This window comes from Mustelus asterias, chromosome 8, assembly GCF_964213995.1.
Source record: "Mustelus asterias chromosome 8, sMusAst1.hap1.1, whole genome shotgun sequence".
Taxonomy (NCBI): domain Eukaryota; kingdom Metazoa; phylum Chordata; class Chondrichthyes; order Carcharhiniformes; family Triakidae; genus Mustelus; species Mustelus asterias.
The window spans coordinates 37,647,866-37,666,860 of NC_135808.1; the positions used below are offsets into that span (position 1 = coordinate 37,647,866).

The following is an 18,995-nucleotide window of genomic DNA, read 5'->3' on the forward strand; positions in this document are numbered from 1 at the left end:
GGGACTTCAATATGCAGGTGGACTGGGAAAATCAGGTAGGTAGTGGATCCCAAGGAAAGGAATTTGTGGAATATCTAAGAGATGTTTTTTTGGAGCAGCTTGTGACAGAGCCTACTAGGGACAGGCTATTCTGGATTTCATGATGCGTAATGAGGCAGACTTGATTAGGGAACTTAAGGTGAAGGAACCCTTAGGGAGCAGTGACCACAATATGATAGAATTTACCCTGCAGTTTGAGGGGGAGAAGCTGGAATCAGACATAACGGTATTACAATTAAATAAAGGTAACTACAAAGACATGAGGGAGGAGCTGGCCAGAGTTGTTTGGAAAGGGAGCCTAGCAGGGAAGACTGTGGAACAGCAATGGCAGGAGTTTTTGGGGGTTATTCAGGAGGCATAACAGAGATTCATCCCAAGGAGGAAACATGCTAAAGGGAAGACTAGGCATCCATGGCTGATGAGGGAAGTCAAGGACAGCGTAAAAGCAAAAGAAAAAGCATACAAAGTGGTGAGGATTAGTGGGAAGCCAGAGGATTGGGAAGCCTTTAAAAGCGTGCAGAGGACAACTAAAAAAGCAATAAGGGGGAAGAAAATGAAATATGAATGTAAGCTAACTAGTAATATAAAAGATAGGAAGAGTTTTTTTCAATTTCTAAAAGGTAAGAGAGAGGCAAAAGTAGACATTGGACCACTGGAAAATGAGGTTGGAGAAGTAATAGTCGGAAACAAAGAAATGGCAGAGGAACTGAATAGTTACTTGGCATCAGTCATCACGGTGGAAGACACCAGTGAGTTTCCAAAACTCCAGGAGAATCAGGGGGCACAGGTGAGTGTAGTGGCCATCACTAAGGAGAAGGTCTGGGGAAACTCAAAGGTCTGAAGGTGGATAGGTCACCTGGACCGGATGGAATACACCCAATGGTTCTAAAAGAGCTAGTTGAGGAAATTGTGGAGGCATTGGTGGTGATCTTTCAGCAATCACTGGAGGCAGGGAGGGTTCCAGAGGACTAGAAAGTAGTTAATGTAACACCGCTGTTTAAGGAGGGAGGAAGCAGCAGATGGGAAATTATAAGCCGGTCAGCCTGACTTCAGTCATTGGCAAGATTTTAGAGTCCATTATTAAAGACGAGATCGTGGAGTACTTGGAAGTGTATGATAAAATAGGACTGAGTCAGCACAACTTCGTCAAGGGGAGGTCATGTCTGACAAATCTGTTAAAGTTCTTTGAGGAGGCAACAAAGAAGGTAGAGAAAGGAGAACCAGTGGACATGATTTATTTAGATTTCCAAAAGGCCTTTGACAAGGAGACTGTTAAATAAGTTAAGAGCCCATGATGTTAGTGGTCAGATCCTGGCCTGGATAGAGGATTGGCTGACTGGCAGAAGGCAGAGAGTGGGGATAAAGGGGTCTTTTTCAGGATGGCAGCCGGTGGTTAGTGGTGTGCCTCAGGGGTCAGTGCTGGGATCACAACTTTTCACAATATACAGTAATGACTTGGAAGAAGTCATTGGATATTGGAAGAAGGAACTGAAGGCACTGTTGCTGAGTTTGCAAATGATACAGATATGTAGAGGGACAGGTAGTGTTGGGGAACCAGGAGGGCTGCAGAAGGACTTGGACAGGTTAGGAGAGTGGGCAAAGAAGTGGCAGAAGGAATACAATGTGGAAAAGTGTGAGGTTATGCACTTTGGAAGGAGGAATGGAGGCATAGAATATTTTCTAAATGGGAAAATGCTTAGGAAATCAGAAACACAGACTTGGGAGATCTTGTTCAAGATTCTCTTAAGGTTAACGTGCAAGTTCAGTCAGCAGTTGGGAAGGCAAATGCAACGTAGCGTTCATGTCAAGAGGGCTAGAATACAAATGCAAGGTAGTACTTCTGAGGCTGTATAAGGCTCTGGTCAGAACCCATTTGGATATTGTGAGCAGTTTTGGGCCCCGCATCGAAGGAAGGATGTACTGGCCTTGGAAAGGGTCCAGAGGAGGTTCACAAGAATGATCCCTGCAATGAACAGCTTGTCGTATGAGGAACGGTTGAGTACTCTGGGTCTGTACTTGTTGGAGTTTAGAAAGAAGAGGGGGGATCTTATTGAAACTTACAGGATACTGCAAGGCTTGGATAGAGTGGACATGGTGAGGATGTTTCCACTAATAGGAAAATCTGGAACCAGAGGGCACAACCTCAGGTTGAAGGGGCGATCCTTTAAAACAGAGATGAGGAGGAATTTCTTCAGCCAGAGAGTGGTGAACCTGTGGAACTCTTTGCCGCAGAAGGCTGTGGAGGCCAGGTCATAGACTGTCTTTAAGACAGAGATAGATAGGTTCTTGATTAATAAGGGGATCAGGTGTTAGGGGGAAAAGGCAGGAGAATGGGGATGAGAAAAATATCAGCCATGATTGAATGGTGGAGCAGACTCGATGGGTCGAGTGGCGTAATTCTGCTCCAATGTCTTATGGCCCAGAATGGGTGTAGAGGGAAATGAACCAAATGCGGGCAATCGGGACTAGCTTAGGAGCGATGATCACTTGATGGATTATGAGGGGCTCATCCAGACATGCCCCGATTGCCTGTCTGAGTTTTGTATGTTCGAACTTTGACGAGGTCCAATTTTCGGCAGACTGTTTGCTGGAACTGATTATAGTTTAATTTAGAGTGCCCAATTCTTTAATTTCAAATGTCCAATTTTATTTTGGGCTCAGCACCACAAATACAAGGCATTCCTTCTTAGGGAAATGCTATGTTTTCTGTGAACTGGAAATTCTAAACCCATTGATGAAGAAAGTATACCAGCTCACAGTGACAGCGACCAATATATTGTGTACAGGACTCTTACTGTCGGCTCCTGAGAGTTTCAATGAGTAGGAACGTGACCTACTGACAGGTAGATTGAGTCAATTTAAAAAGTGGATTTGAGAGTTATAAATCTATGCAGAAGATTGATAAAACAACAGACACATAGCACAATATTCAGCTTACTTTGTACAAACTTTGTACAAAATAAATTAATGAAACATTTAAAAATGACTCATGGGTGGCATGGTGGCACAGTGGTTAGCACTGCTGCCTCACAGTACCAGGGACCTAGTTTAATTCCAGCCTCAGGTGACTGTGTGGAGTTTGCACATTCTCCCGTGTCTCCATTGGTTTCCTACGGGTGCTCTGGTATCTTCCCACACTTCAAAGATGTGCAGGTTAGGTTGATTGGCCATGCTAAATTGTCCCTTAAAGTCAGAGAGATTAGCAGGATAAATACATGGGGTTACGGAGATAGGGCCTGGGAGAGATTGTTGTTGGTGCAGACTCAATGGGACGAATGGCCTCCTTCTGCACTGCAGGGATTCTATGCTTCTGTGACTTAAATCTTGGAAGAGCGTAAGATGAACATATCACTGTTATTACATTGAGCTTTGATGGGCTGAGGGAACTCAGGTCTGTGGAGACTCACCCCCACTCCCTCACCATACTCAGGATAGTCGCTCCCCCAGGCAGAAGACTACTAACCTGGAGTACAGGATGTAGACATCGATTGGCCTCTAGTGCTTTGTTCGAGTGGCCATTCAGCATGTGTAGACTCAGACAGTGAATATTGTGAGATAATGGAGACTATCACATCCTGCCCTCCCCGACTTCCCAGCTGGGCTCACTGATGAGGAATGGGATTCCTGGCTGATTTCCCCCTCCACAGACCAGAGATGCTGAGGCTAGTTGAAGTGCCTCTATTACTACCCCAGGAATGGTTCCTCCCCCGAGTACTTGTGCTGGTAGATCAGAAGCTGAAGCCTTTCTAACCACTGAGTATTTGATTGCCTTCTTGGTCAGAGTGAGATGTACCTGATGCTGCACTGAAAGGATGCTCAGTTTATACAGGTGCTTCTGTACACATTGATGTCTTCCTTTGGTGATCTGCTCAAAAGATTAGACTGATTTAGAAATGATTGGACTGATGATGGGAGAAGTTAGAGATAGATAGTGCTTTGTGAACACTGGAGGGAAAACAACGCAGGCAACTCTCAGTCTAAGAGAAGCAGGTGAGCCGGCTCCAAGTCCATGTGGAGATGCTGGTGATTGGCGAGAATGGATGAGTAGCTGCAACAATCCTGGCACACATCTTTCTGGAAGGGATGGTCTCCCACGTGGCTTCACCTCACAGATAAATGGTGCTGTCCTGTGTGGAAGTGTCAGTGTGTGTGTGCAGATGTGATGACTGCGAGAATGATTTGTCGCACACTACACACAAATGGTTTCTCCCATTTACAAATGTTTTGATATTCAGAGATTTGCTAACTGTGGGAATGATTTGTTACACACCTTGCATTTGAAGGATTTCTCCTGTGTGAATCCTCTGGTGCGTCAGGAGTTTGGCTGATTCTGTGAAACACATCTCAAAAACCTCTCATCTGAAGGGTTTCTCCTTGGTGTGAATCCTCTGGTGTATCAGAACCTTTGTAGATGTAATGAAAGCTTTATCACAATCCTCACATTTGAAAGATTTCTCCCCTGTGTGAACTCTCTGATGTGTCAGAAGTTTGGTTGATTTAGTGAAAGACATCTCACAAACCTCACACCTGAAGGGTTTCTCTTTGGTGTGAATCTTCTGGTGTATCAGAAGTTTTGTAGATGTTACGAAAGCTTTGTCACAAACCTCACATTTGAAAGGTTTCTCTCCTGTGTGGATTCTCCGATGGACCAGGAGGCTTGATGACTGTGTGAAGGCTTTGTCACACACCTCACATGTGAACGGTTTCTCACCTGTGTGAGTGCGTTGGTGTACACGGAACGTCGATGACTTAGTGAAAGATTTGTTGCACGCTGAACATGTGAATGGTTTCTCCCCTGTGTGAAGGCATTGGTGCGCGCGAAGGTGTGCTGCCCGCAGGAAGAATTTGTTGCACACCTCACATGTAAATGGATTCTCCCCTGAGTGAATGCGTTGGTGTTTGAGGAGGGTCTGTGACCGGGGGAAAGATTTATCACAAACTTTGCACGTGAATCGATTCTTCCCTGTATGAAGGCGTTGGTGTCTGTGGAGAATCGATGACTGCGAAAATGATTTGTCACACACCTCACACGTAAATGGTTTTTCCCCTGTGTGAATACGTTGGTGTATTTGGGCATGTGATGCCCGAGAAAAAGATTTGTTGCACAACTTGCACCTGAATGGTTTCTCCCCAGTGTGAATACTTTGGTGACTCACCAGATGCGATAATTTTAGGAAGACTCGGTCACACAACTCACACTTGAATGGTTTCTCTTCCATATGGCTGCCCTTCAGTTAATAGTTCTACAAACAGATGCACCTTACGTGTTCGAAGAACTTGTCAGTTTGTGGAATCCTGCTCACGAACCTCACATTTCAGCCTCTCATCTGCAGGAATGAGTCAGTGGTTCATGAGGCTCGATGAATGATTAAAGCTCTTACCACACTTGGAGCTCACTCACACTTCTTCCCAGCCTCACTGTGACAGATCACTCACAGCCGAACTTTCAGAATGGTTGGTGGAAGGTTGCAGATCACTGACCAGTTTCTGATCTGATGGTATGTCAAAGCTTCCGATTCAACCAATTTCCAGATGATGGATTCAATGCCCAACCTTCTGTGTTGAGCAATGCTGGAAAGGAACTGGACGTCTTCCCACAGTTGTGCAGTTGCTCCTTGGGTAATGGTCAGGATCTATCTGCGGTGTATATCATCTCTGTATTCTTGAGTGTAGTACAGTGCATTCCTCTGTAACACAGAAAAGGTAAATGTGATTTTCCTCAACTCCCCAATCTTCTTTGCTGAGGGGGCTAGCTCCCCATAAAGAGATTATTCCACGGTGAATGCCAGTCTGCTCCAGATGCAAGTCCTTTATTTTTTCTCACTTGGCTGTCACATACCTTTTGTTTCCAGCGGGGACACTGGATAGTGACCAGGAACAGACAATCTGGCTACTTTCTTCCCTCTACCAAGACTCTGTCTTCACAGGCACTGAGGGCAATGGAAAAGACAGTCTGCCAGAGTATAAAACAGGCTATCAATTCACTATGCGCTTGAGTTATGCTGGCAAAGACCAGTTTTACACTTAACATGTATGTGTTTGATTTTTTTAAAATCACTCAGGAATGTTAATTCAATAGAGATTTTGAAATGTCACCCCTTTCCCTAATTTATTGCAGAAAACACACTTTGCAGGAAATGTTGGAAGGTAAGGGAAATATTGTTTCAGTGTAGCCAGTTGAAGGGTTCTGGTTAATCCTCGGAAATTAGATACACTGCTCTCACTCAGACTGCACATCCCAAATTCAGCTATCAGACACAGCACAGGGCAAAACTATCAAATCCAAGCTCAGGCTTTTGGGAAAGGCCATGGTCTTTCGGTAAAATCTTTAAAGACATTAAAATACATTTCAATAAATGTGTCTCTGCCCCTCCCAGATAATTACACCTCACCTTCGCATATTCAGTAATGACCCATCAACAAAACTTAGCCTGTAAATCAGAAGGGAAATGCTTCCAATAAACACACTCAATATCCAACACACAGCTCCAATCAAACAGCTCAGCACAAAGCACCGAGTAAACAGGTCTCTCAGCTGGATCTTCTCACACAGCATAAGGGGCATTTCCACACCTGATTCCTCACAGGATAGTCAGACTGCCTGAACATTAGTGTGGATATTATGCAATGTAATTATTATAAATTCTGCTCCTTCACCCACCATCTCCTCTCTTGGTTTTCAGTCCCCACAGGAAGTGAAGCAGCTGTGAAAGAGGAAGAGGAGGGAATGGGCAGAGTGGGTGGGCTCTCTGATTGACGTCTCTCACAGCCAATCCTAATATTTCTGGAGTAACATGAGTTTCCAGAAGCTTGGGAAACTGACCGGTGAAACGGATGAGCAGCAGATCAGGTGGAGATTTAAACTTGTCATTGTCTGAATAATATCTCACTTATTGCAGCTGCTGTCTCAGTTCCCCTGGTGAATGTTTGACAGAGATTTCTTCTGTGGGAATAGCATTCTTCATCCTCAGAGGTTGTCAGACTGACATCAGCATGGGATGTGTAGCCTCGGATGTGTTTGACAGTAGATCAGAAGAGGAAGACCCACAGCATCCAAGGCACTGATGATGTGCTGTGGTGGGATTAGCACATGCACAGGAGAGATGGATACAGGAGGAGAATGTAGAAGAGAGGTTGCGAAGAGAGTGATCAGGCAGTGACTTGGAGAGTTAATTTCTGTTTGCGGTTTAAACTGTGTTGCAGAGTAACTCTGACTAAGAAAGTTACTTTGATCCAGAGAATTACTCTGTGATTCTATGATATCTTGGTGAGTTATCCCTCATTCCTCACCAATCCTCTTGCATGATGCCTCCCCCATCTCTCCTGACTCCTCACTCTGTCCCTCATCCCTCACGTGACCCACGTCCCTTTCCACTCTTTGGGAGGTGGCAACAGAGTCAAGGCCTTTGGACAGGAAAGGGAGGTTGGAGATCAGACAGTAGTTTGTAAGGACGTAGGTGTCAAGGGTTGTTTTTTTTGAGAACAGGTGATTACAGCAAATTTAAAGGAGAGTGGAATAACATCTGAACAGAGAGAACGATATCGACAAATGTAGGGATGAGGAGGGGAATTTGTGTGATCAGCAGTTTAGTGAGAATAGGGTCAAGGGAACAGGAGGTGGGTCGCATGGGCAAGATGAGTTCAGAGAGGGCATGAGTGGAGATAGGACAGAAACTAGAGAAAGATGTGAGTTCCGGGCTTGGTCAGGGGGAGCATTAATGGAAGTTTGTCCAGTGGCTTACTGGAAGAGAGGTAAGTGGCAGAGGCAGCTGATGGGATTGTTTCAACCTTATTTCCCTGAGCAGAGAGGTCAATAACCAGGGAGCAGAGATTTAAAGTCATTGATGGAAGGATTAAAGGGGAGTTGAAGAGTATTTTTTTCAACCAGAGAATGGTATGGGTTTGGAACTCACTTTCTGAAAGGGTGATAGAGACAGAAACCCTCATCATATTTAAAAAGTGCTGGGATATGAACTTGAAAGAATAACTTCTCCACATTTAAACTGGGGATGGAGTAACTTCTCCACGTTGACATTGTTTCATCAAACACTCAGAGAAGGTGCAGCAAGGGTGAGATACAGAGTCAAGCTCTGTCTAAACTGTCCCTGGAGTGTGGGATTAACCCAGGTCACTCACACACTCCGATCAGGATGAAAACTCACCTTGGGGTAGCATGGTGGCACAGTTGTTAGCATTGCTGCCTCACAGCACCAGGGACCCAAATTCAATTCCCGGCTTGGGTCACTGTCTGTGTGGAGTTTGCACATTCTCCCCATGTCTGTTTCCTCTGGGTGCTCTCGTTTCCTCCCACAATCCAAAGATGTGCGAGTTAGGTCGATTGGCCATGCTAAATTGCCCCTTAGTGTCAGTGGGACTAGTTGGGGTAAATGCATGAGGTTATGGGGATAGGGCCTGGGTGGGATTGTGGTCAGTGCAGACAATGGCCTCCTTCTGCACTGCAGGATTCTATGTCTATGATTCAATGTCTATGTCACCTGCCTCAGTCAATCAGGCACTCCTGTAATGCTGATCTTAATCTCATTGGACGCCATGTTTGGGACCAAAACCTGGCAAGTAGGGAGAGAGTTGTCCAGACACAGTTCACCTGATGGTGGGAGGGCACACTCCAGACCAGTATCACTCAGGTATTTTCAGACAGTTGATGGTTGTTCTGGAGTTTGGTTCTGTTTGAGTCAGTGGCATTTGCTCAATGTGAAGATCCTCTTTCAGTACCAAGTCTGTAGGTTGTTCCTCACTGCTGGAGTCGACACAGTTATCTCTATCAGTTTCACCTCTCCGACCACCTTTCACCTAGACACAGAGACAACATTGACACATGCAGTTCCAACTAGTTATCATTTGAGATCAAATCAAACTTTAAGATCTGCTAGTTTACAGAGTGGGGGGGAGGGGGGGGCGGGGGGGGGGGGGGGGGGGGGGGGAGAAAGGATTTTGTACACAGCCTTCAGACTTAACCCCTTAGAACCTGAATCTAATACGACAGAAATATTGTCAGTTATTGTCGGCCGTGACTTAGTTAGCACTCTCGTCTCTGAGTCAGAATGTTGCAGGTTCAAGTCTGACTCCAGCATTTGAGCACTGAGGCTGATACATTTATATTTGTGGGAGCAGATGACATATAAATAGAAGTCTTTAATCCTTTGGGAAATATTCTGCTTCCTGTGACTGGAAATTATAAACCCATTGATGGATGAGAGAGGGGGATGTTATTCCCGAGATATGGAATTCGCACAGATAAAGATCAGAGTGTGTGGTATTTTTGAGTTCTGGATTCACACAGACAAATAGATCTGAGTAAACAAATACGATATGTCAAAAGCTGAGAAGGTGGAACTTGAGTTAGTTCCTGAATTGGGAAGAGATGGAATAATATTCCTCTACTTCACCCAGAAATATTGTAAATTAATTGGCTAAATGGAAAAACAGAGTGGATTCCAACAGACACCCTGTTGCGCAGTAACAAGTGCTGGAAGCCTCAAACAAGTGATAAAAACAGAAAGCTTGGTCGCGATTCTCCCATCGTGACCCGCGACTTTTCTGGCGGGTCGGGCAGGGAGATGTGCGTGTCGGCCATTTCGTGGGTTCCCTGCCAGCTTTTACGATCCATGCGCATCTCCCAGCCAGAGAAAAATGGCACCACCGGGAACCCGCTGAAAATCGGCAGGCCGCTGATTAGCATGAGTTTACATACCTTTACATGCCATTATCGGAATCCACACGGCAATCTCCGCCCACATCTGCATCTCCCACCTTTTTGGCATGATGTAACTTTGGCGCAAATCTGACTAAGTATATAAAAGTCTCAACTTGGCGTGGCAGCCTTGAACCGGTGTGAGGAGGTAAGTGCTGCTAGCGGAGCACAGGGGGGATGTTGCAGGCGGGCCCTGGAGATGCCTGGTGGCCTTTCTCCTGCTGCCTTCAGGTTTTGGCCCATGGACCAGTGATATCTGTGGGAGGGGGATGGGGGTCGGTGGGGGCTTCTATTTCCTCACAGCTCTCTGGGTGAGGTTCCATCAGGGAGTCCCGTTCCCCCCCCCCTCCCCCCACACCCCCTCCCCCGAGCAGCGCTGTTGCACACTGTAGGAAGCAGCCTCGAGGGCTCCTGTTCGCCCTCCCCCTCCACAGCACCTTGCAGTGGCATTGTCTTGCTGCGGGGTGTGGTCAGGGACTCGACTAGGTGCTGGTGTTCCGGGGTGGGGGAGGAGTGTACCATGTGCTGACTGAGTCTTAACCAGATGAAGCAGTTGCTGCTCCAGGCCGGGGTGCAGAGGTTTAGACACAGACTGCATGGAATCTGCTGTCACTGGGCACACGTCTGGTGCTGATTTTCAGTCTGTCCTTGCCCTGTGATGCGGACCAGCAACACATGCCTGTAACACATGCTGCAGTTGCGCACATAGCAATCGCTCAAGGGTGCGCATTGCCCACGTCTTCACACTGACCTGCATATTCTGTGCCAGCATTTGTCATGATGGGAATCTCACACAACTCTAATCGGGCTATGCATGGCACCATGGATTGTGTGGGGTTGCCAGCTCCCACAAGTGGGGATGCTGGCCCAAATGAGGGACTGGGGTGGTGCTATACAGCCAATGAGAATAATCCGTCATTCCACGCTCTTTCCAAATCCCACTGTGCAGATGGATCTCAGTTTGCTTGATCTGGAGCTGGCCATGTTGGTGGCAGCAGGGGCGGAGGAGGAAGAGGAGGAGTAGGAGGCGGCTCAGGAGGTGGCAGGCATGGAGAGACCACCGCAAGAGCAGCCACCACCAGACCCTCAGGAAGGAGGGCAGGGGACTGCTGCGGAGGGCCAGGAGGTGGGTGAGCAGGCTCCCAAGAGGGTGCACAGAAGCCGGAGGGTGCTGAGGGCAAGGAGGTACAGGCCCTCTTGGAGGAGATGTGCCATCGCCGGCTGCGCCTGTCCAAGACCACGGTGCGACACATTTGTGAGATGCTCTCACACCTGGCACCTCAGGGGAGCGCTGGCCACCCTCTCCCTGTGGACGTGAAGGTGACAGCAGCCCTCAATTTCTATGCCTCCGGTCATTCCAGGCCCGAGTGGCGACCTAGCTGGGATCTCCCAGGCCTCCGTGCACAGATGTGTGCGGCAGGTCACAGATGCACTGTATGCCCTGGTAGAGCAGTTCATTAATTTTGATGTGGGCCGTGCACAGTAAGAGGCCTGGCCTCTCGGCTTTGCATTCAGATTCCAAATATGCAGGGATGGCACCCACATCGCCTTGCGGGCCCCCCAATGCAGGGCCACAGCAATTTTTGAACCGGAAGGCGTTCCATTCCCTGAACGTTCAAATTGTCTGCGACCATCAACTGAAGATCACGCAGGTCGACGCACACTACCCAGGGAGTGTCCATGGCAGCTTTATGATCAGCAGCGAGACATCCCCGGGCTCTTTGAAGAGCAGCCCAGGCTCCCAGGATGGCTACTGCGTGACAAGGTTTACCCGCTAAGGTCATGGCTGATGACGCCTGTGCGGAGGCCCCAGACCGAGGCGGAGACCCGCTACAATGAGGCCCATGCAGCCACCCGGTCCGTCGTTGAGCAGTGCATCAGCCTGCTGAAGATGCGGTTCCGCTGCTTGGACTGCTCTGGGGGCCCCTCCAGTATGACCCTGTGCGTGCTTCACGCAGTGTGATCGTTTTCTGCGCTCTAAACAACATCGCCCAGTAGCGGGGAGACCAGCTGGAGCAGGAGGAGGAGGAGGTGGAGGAGGAGCAGCGAGGGGGCGAGGTGGGCGCCCCACCACATGAAGAGCCGGAAGAAAGACGGTGGGCGGTGATGGCAGGTGTCCGGCAAGGAAGGGCAGCGAGGGACTCCTTGACTGCAGCCCGCTTCACCTAGCTGGTGCTGTGCAGTGAGGGGGCTGCAACCAACACACATCCACCACACCCCAGGAGCAGGGGCGGCCGCTATTCCCCCTCCAAGCCGACCTGGGCCCTCAAACCACCACATTACCCTTCCTCTGCTCCTGTCCTCCCACCACCATATCCCCCAGAAACATCCGATCCTATTCATGTGCCTGGGTTGGCAATGGTTGGGAGTCTTGTTTGAAGGCTGGAGGATGATGACGACTCGCTGTTGTGCAGACTGGGATCCTGCTCCTGGTGTAATTCGAGTCTGACTCCTACCTATACTCCGAATGTACTCTGCCACCCTGGCCCACGTAGCTGTAAGGGTTGGGGACACATGTTTTTTGGCCAAGAGAGGGAGGGGGGTACTTGCACCAAGGATCTGGTGGATGTTGGGGAAGGTAGGGCAGGCACTCTGAAACATATGGCTGAGTCTGCAAGGCTCAAAAGACAGCACCTCTATGTTTGGGAGTCGGGAACACTGAGCTATGGGGGGAGGTGGAGGGGAAGAGAATCAGAGACACATTAGTCACAGCATGATGTGCAATTCACAGTTTATTGTGCTCTTAACATAAATGATTACCAAACCCTGACTAATGCTGACCTTCACCGTGACCTCTAGTGAACTACAACTTTCTAACTTTGTGCTGTCTACTGCTTCTTCTAGGTGCTACCCCAGGATGCACATCGGAGATGGAGATGTCCAGCTGTAATGCATGCCCCGATGCCCTTGGCGGATGTCCTCTGGGTGGCCAGGACCTGGAGGGCCCTGGCTGACTTGCGGATGGCACTGTTTCAGTACCACCCTGTTCACCTTGCTGGCCCTGAGATGCCCCGGTGTGAGGAAGGGGGGACGGGAAGGGGTTAGATTCTGTTCCTGGGGGAAGGGTCACTTGTTGCTTGTCCTTAAGGTGTCTAAGCAGGGTTGGAGATCATGTTCCAAGAGGGATGCTCACTCACTCTTGCTGCTCGCAGAAGGTTGTACATTTTTGTGCGGCACTGCCTGCCAGAGCGCGGTGCCAGGCTCCTGGCATTCACCACTTTTGCCACCTCCTCCCAAAATGCCGTGGGGCAGATGCACCGCTTGGGTTAGGGCCCTGGCTGGGGAACAGACAATCACTCCTCTCCTCCACAGCATCTAGCAGGTGCTCTTGGTCGGCCTCTGAAAATCTGGGAGCAGGTTTCCGCGCAGCCATCTTTGTGGTGTGACTGGCTGTGTGTCCATTCCTGCAGCTTATACACAGCTCTGGCTTATTATGGGAGTGCAGGTGCAGTGAGTGCGGCCAGTCAAGGGCCCGTCGGCAACAAACACTTGTGAGAGATTTTGAAGGTTGTATTCAGTTGAGTGTCATTCATCCCTCGGGGTGCTGATTGGCTGCCATTCAATAGGCCGCTGTGTCCAGGGGGGGTGCAATACTCAGGGCTCCCATTGAAGAGAGAGAATGATCACCAGCTGGGGTTGTGCATGTCAGCACTATGCTAGTTCTCGACAGGGCAACAGTGAGGACAGTATGTTCAAGGGATGGAGGGATTGTGTACCCACATTATCCGGATCCATGGGGCATGAGGTGAGTGGGCATCCAAGTGATGGGAGATGGGGAGGGGCGGGGCCAGCGATGAGGCCAGCGATGTCTCTGTGGGTGGGGGGGGGGGCGGTGGCAGGTTGTGGGGGCCAGCGATGAGGCCAGTGATGTCTCTGTGGGGGTGGGGGGTGTGGGGGTGGGCGGGTGGGGGGGATGTGGGGGTGGGAGGGGAGTTGTGGGGGCCAGCGGTGAGGCCAGTGATGTCTCTGTGGGGGGGGGGGGGGGGGGGGGGGGGCGGGGGTTGGATGGGAGAGGGGTTGTGGGGGCCAGCGATGAGGCCAGCGATGTCTGTGGGGGTTTGAGGGCGGAGATCTGGATGCTGGGAGGTTTTTTCAGTGATCTCCCACTGACGTGCGCATGCGCGGGTCCCCGCTTATCCCGCCTTTTTCAGGCTCTTTGGCGCAAATAGCCCTGCCCCCCCGAGCGTTTAATGATACACAGAGTGCGGAGATTCGGGTGAGAAGCTGAACTGAGAAAACAGTCGAGATTTAGAACAGTTTTCCCGCCAATTCAGCACTTTCAGGCCATAAAATCCCACCCTATAGGCCTTATATTACCATTTTGATTCTAAGTGCTGGGTGGACTTGAAACTGGGAGTGTTTCAAATCCGACTTTTAGACGCGTTCTCAGGCACCCCCATACGTGCTCTGCCTGCAAAAATATCAGCAATTCCGAATCGTGCTGCACAAGCCTGTGGGTAGGCTTAATGCACTCGAAATCCTGCACCTCCGATCGGCACCTCCAACTGCGCATGCACAAAACAGAAAATGATAGAATCCGGCTCCATGCCACATCGCTCCCGGACCGGATAATGCCTCCCCCTGACCCCCACAGACATTGCCCCACTCCCACAACATTACTGACTCCCTTATTCCCTCCCCCCTTCCTCCCACCGATCTCAGGCTGAGTGGACCCCCCACTTCCTCCCCACTGATCTCAAGCAGAGTGGCAGCATGCCCCTCCCTTCCACCCCACTGATCTCAGGCAGAGTGGCAGCATGCCCCTCCCTTCCACCCCACTGATCTCAGGCAGAGTGGCAGTGGACCCCCCCCCTTTCCGCTCAGTGATCTCAAGCAGAGAGCTGTCGGACCCACCTTGCCCCCCCCACCTATCTCAAGCAGAGAGCCGTCAGACACTCGGCACTTACCTCCTCACTAACTGGAGCGCCCAGATCAGATTTTTGTGGAGCATGTGTGTTCCGCGCCAATTCTGGATGGGCGAACGCGGTGGTAAAGGGGGAAGTGCCGGTAAGGTTGGCCGTGCAGCCCATTAAGTCAATTTAAATGCATGCAAATGCATTTAAATGGCCGTCGCACCCGAAACGCCTGATTGCAGCCATTTTTGGGCCTTGGTAAAGGGGGAACTGGCTCTGAGGCCGGTGCGGATCGCGCTACCTGCCTCATGCCCAACTTTATCAAGTTTTCACGCCCGAAAATGGACGCAACTTGATGGTAAAATAGGGCTGTACGTGTCTCTGCTAATTTATAATTCTGGATTTATGGAAACCAGTTAAGTGTGGAAATTGTAAGTGTAGGCTGGAATAAGTATGAGAATTTTATTGTGTTTTATCTCACCCTCAGCTAAAGACCAAAAATTTTGCAGCTGGTAATGTGTTTGGGTGAGGATGTGTTTGAGAATCAACAAAGAGTAGAAACATAGAAAATAGAAGCAAGAGTAGGCCATTTAACCCTTCGTTTTGTTCATGGCTGACCATCAAATTCAATATCCTGACCCTGTCTTCCCTTCATATCTCTTGATCCCTTTAGATCCAAGAGTTACTTCAAATCACACAATGTTTTAGTCTCAACTACTTTCTGTGATAGCGACTTCTACAGATTCACCACTCTGTATGAAGAAATTTCTCCCCACCTCAGTCCTAAAAGGTTCACCCCTGATCCTCAAACTATGACTCCTAGTTCTGGACTCCCCCACATTGAGAACATTCTTTCTGAATCCACCCTGTCTAATCCTGTTATAATTTAATAAGTTTCTATGAGATCGCCTCTCACTGTTCTAAACTCCAATGAATATAATCCTAACTGACTTCGTCTCTCCTCATATGACAGACCTGCTGTCCCAGTATTCAGCCTGGTAAATCTTTGCTGCACTCCCTCTATAGCAAGGACAGCCTTCCTCAGATAAGGACACCAAAACTGCATATAATACTCCAGGTGTGGCCTCACCAATGTCCTATAACATTGCAGTAAAACATCGGTATTCCTATATTCAAATCCTCTCACGATGAAAGACAACACACTATTTGCCTTATTTACTGCCTGCTGTAACTGCGCACTTATTTTCAGTGACTGATGCAAGAGGACACCAAAGGTCTTGCTGAGTATCCACCTCAGGCAAGTTACACCCATTAAAATAATAATCTGCCTTCCTACTCTTGCCACTGAAGGGGATAACCTCACATTTATCCACATTATACAGCATCTGCCATGAATATGTCCACCCACTCAGCCTGTCCAAATCACGCTGAAGCATCTCTGCATCCTTGTTACAGCCCAACTTTGTATCATCTGCAAATTTAGAGGTAATACATTTAGCTCCCGCTTCCAAATCATTAATATATAATGTGAACAGTTGGGTTCCTAGCATAGATCCCTGCGATACACTAGTCACTGCCTGCCAATCTGAAAAAGAGCCATTTATGCCAACTCTTTGCTTACTGTCCGCTAACAATCTTTGTATCCATCTCATGACACTACCCCCAATCCCATGCGCTTTAACCTTACATAGTGGTCTGCTCTGTGAGACGTAGTGAAAAGCCTTCTGAAAGTCTAAATGGACTACATCCAATGTTCTCCTGGTCAACTCTACCAGTTACATCCTCAAAGAATTCCAATAGATTCATCAAGTATGATTTCTCCTTTGTAAACCCATGTTGACTTTGTCTGATTATACCACTGTTTTTGAAATGCTGAGCTATGAAATCCTGGATACTGGACTCTAGCAACTGTCCAGTTGATATTAGGCTTACTTGTCTATAGTTCCCTGTTTACCCTCTACCTACTTTTTTGAATAGTGGGCTTACATTGGCTACCCTCCAATCTGTAGGTACCAGTTCAGAGTCCAGCGAATTTTGGAAAATGGCCACCAATGGATTTATGAGGTGTGAGAACATGTATGTCTCGTATGATTTGTGTGGATGTTCGTAGATTTATTTTACTATTGACCTCTTAAGGATCAACAGGGTCATCTATGTGCGGATCCACAAGAGGTGGATGAGATCCTAAATGAATATTTCTCATCAGTATTCACTGTTGAGAAAAGCATGGATGTTAGGGAACTTGGGAAAATAAATAGTGATGTCTTGAGGAGTGTACATATAACAGAGAAGGAGGTGCTGGAAGTCTTAAAACACTTCAAGGTAGATAAATCCCTGGGACCTGCTGAAGTGGGAGGCTAGGGAGGAAATTGCGGGTCCCCTAGCAGAAATATTTGAATCATTGATAGGCACAGATGAGGTGCCTGAAGATTGGAGGTTGTGCCTTTGTTTAAGAAAGGCTGCAGGGAAAAGCCTGGGAACGACAGATCGGTGAGCCTCACATATGTAGTGGATAAGTTGTTAGAAGGTATTTTGAGAGACAGGATCTATAGGCAGTTAGAGATCAAGGTCTGATTGGGCACAGTCAGCATGGCTTTGTGAGTGGAAAATCATGTCTCACAAAGTTGATTGAGTTTTTTGAAGGGGTAACCAAGAAGGTAGATGAGGGCAGTGCACTTAATGTTGTCTACATGGACTTCAGCAAGGCCTTTGACAAGGTACCACATGGTAGGTTGTTGCATAAGGTTAAATCGCACAGGATCCAGGATGAGGTAGCCAAATGGATACAACATTGGCTTGATGACAGAAGACAGAGGGTGGTTGTAGAGGGTTGTTTTTCAAACTATAGGCCTGTGACTAGCGGTGTGCCTCAGGTGCTGGGTCCACTGTTATTTGTCATTTATATTAATGATTTTGATGAGAATTTAGTAGGCATGGTTAGTAAGTTTGCAGATGACACCAAGATTAGTGGCATAGTGGACAGTGAAGAAGGTTATCTCGGATTGCAACTTGATCAATTGGGCCAGTGGGCTGACGAATGGCAGATGGAGTTTAATTTAGATAAATACGAGGTGATGCATTTTGGTGGATTGAACCAGGGCAGAACTTACTCAGTTAATGGTAGGGTGTTGGGGAGAGTTATAGAACAAAGAGATCTCAGGGTGCAGGTTCATAGGTCCTTGAAAGTGGAGTCACAGGTGGACAGAGTGATGAAGAAGGCATTCGGCATGCTTGGTTTCATTGGTCAGAGCATTAAATGCAGGAGTTGGGACATCTTGTTGAAGTTGTACAAGACATTGGTAAGGCCACACTTGGAATACTGTGTACAGTTCTGGTCACCCTATTATAGAAAGGATATTATTAAACAAAAAGAGTGCAGAAAAGATTTATTAGGATGTTAGCGGGACTTGATGGTTTGAGTTATAAGGAGAGGCTGGATAGACTGGGACTTTCTTCTCTGGAGCGTAGGACGCTTAGGGGTGATCTTATAGAGGTCTGTAAAATAATTGATGCGCGATTGATTCACACGGGAGGCTAGGACGTACCCGGGAATAAAGGCTTTTATTCACAACAAGATTGGAGCACACTACTTAACAATACTATCCCAGACTAAGGGCTACTAGGAAGTAGCAGTGACCTTTATACTCCTGTAAGAAGGCGGAGCCGAACGGAGTGTACCACATAAACAATGGTAAGAGGTGGAACACCCCAACCCTAACCCCAACAGTAACAAGAGTAACATATGTACAAGTACCCATAGTGGTAACCATCTATGGTTCACCACAATAATAAAGGGCAAGATAGTCAATATCTTTTCCCAAAGGTAGGGGAGTCTAAAATTAGAGGGCATAGGTTTAAGGTGAGAGGGGAGAGATACAAAAGTGTCCAGAGGGGCAATTCTTTCACACAGAGGGTGGTGAGTGTCTGGAACAAGCTGCCAGAGGTAGTAGTAGAAGCGGGTACAATTTTGTCTTTTAAAAAGCGTTTAGACAGTTACATGGGTAAGATGGATATGAGGGATATGGGCCAAATGCAGCAATTGGGACGAGCTTAGGGATTAAAAAAATGGGAGGCATGGACAAGTTAGGCCGAAGGGCCTGTTTCCATGCTGTAAACCTCTATGACACTATGACTCTATTACTCTATTGTTTTGAGCTGCACTTGTTAAGGCTTATCTTTCTGGAGATTTAACCATATCTTGAGTTTTTAACTGGAAAGTTAAAACAGAACCATGAGAATGCTCATGGAATTATTTTGGTATTGTTTAAATCATATGCTATTATTCTCTGCTTGTGACAGATGATATTTGTGGATTGTATGTTTCAAGCTTTAATGTTTTCAGCTGTGATTTTAAATTCGCAGGTGAGAATGAAATAGCTTTAACTTGATAGGGTTAATTAAAATTTGAATATTTGAAATGATTATGACAA

At 47.7% G+C, this 18,995-nt stretch overlaps 1 protein-coding gene across 10 annotated transcripts in view; it reads right to left on the bottom strand.

The window, feature by feature from the left end:
* Positions 1-18,995, bottom strand: part of LOC144497090 (uncharacterized) — a 76,702-nt gene that overhangs the window by 18,250 nt on the left and 39,457 nt on the right. For 2 of the 10 annotated variants that reach the window (XM_078217851.1, XM_078217853.1), the window contains exons 1-2: positions 6,701-6,736; positions 3,503-5,726 (exon numbers count right to left, since the gene is read on the bottom strand). In XM_078217851.1, the coding sequence (XP_078073977.1) occupies positions 4,395-5,258 (864 nt within the window). In that variant the 5' untranslated portion in view covers positions 5,259-5,726; positions 6,701-6,736 and the 3' untranslated portion in view covers positions 3,503-4,394. Of the gene's footprint in view, positions 1-3,502; positions 5,727-5,878; positions 5,970-6,700; positions 6,742-18,995 lie in introns of those variants that run through there. The other 8 variants (XM_078217850.1, XM_078217858.1, XM_078217854.1 and 5 more) reach the window with 8 other exon arrangements.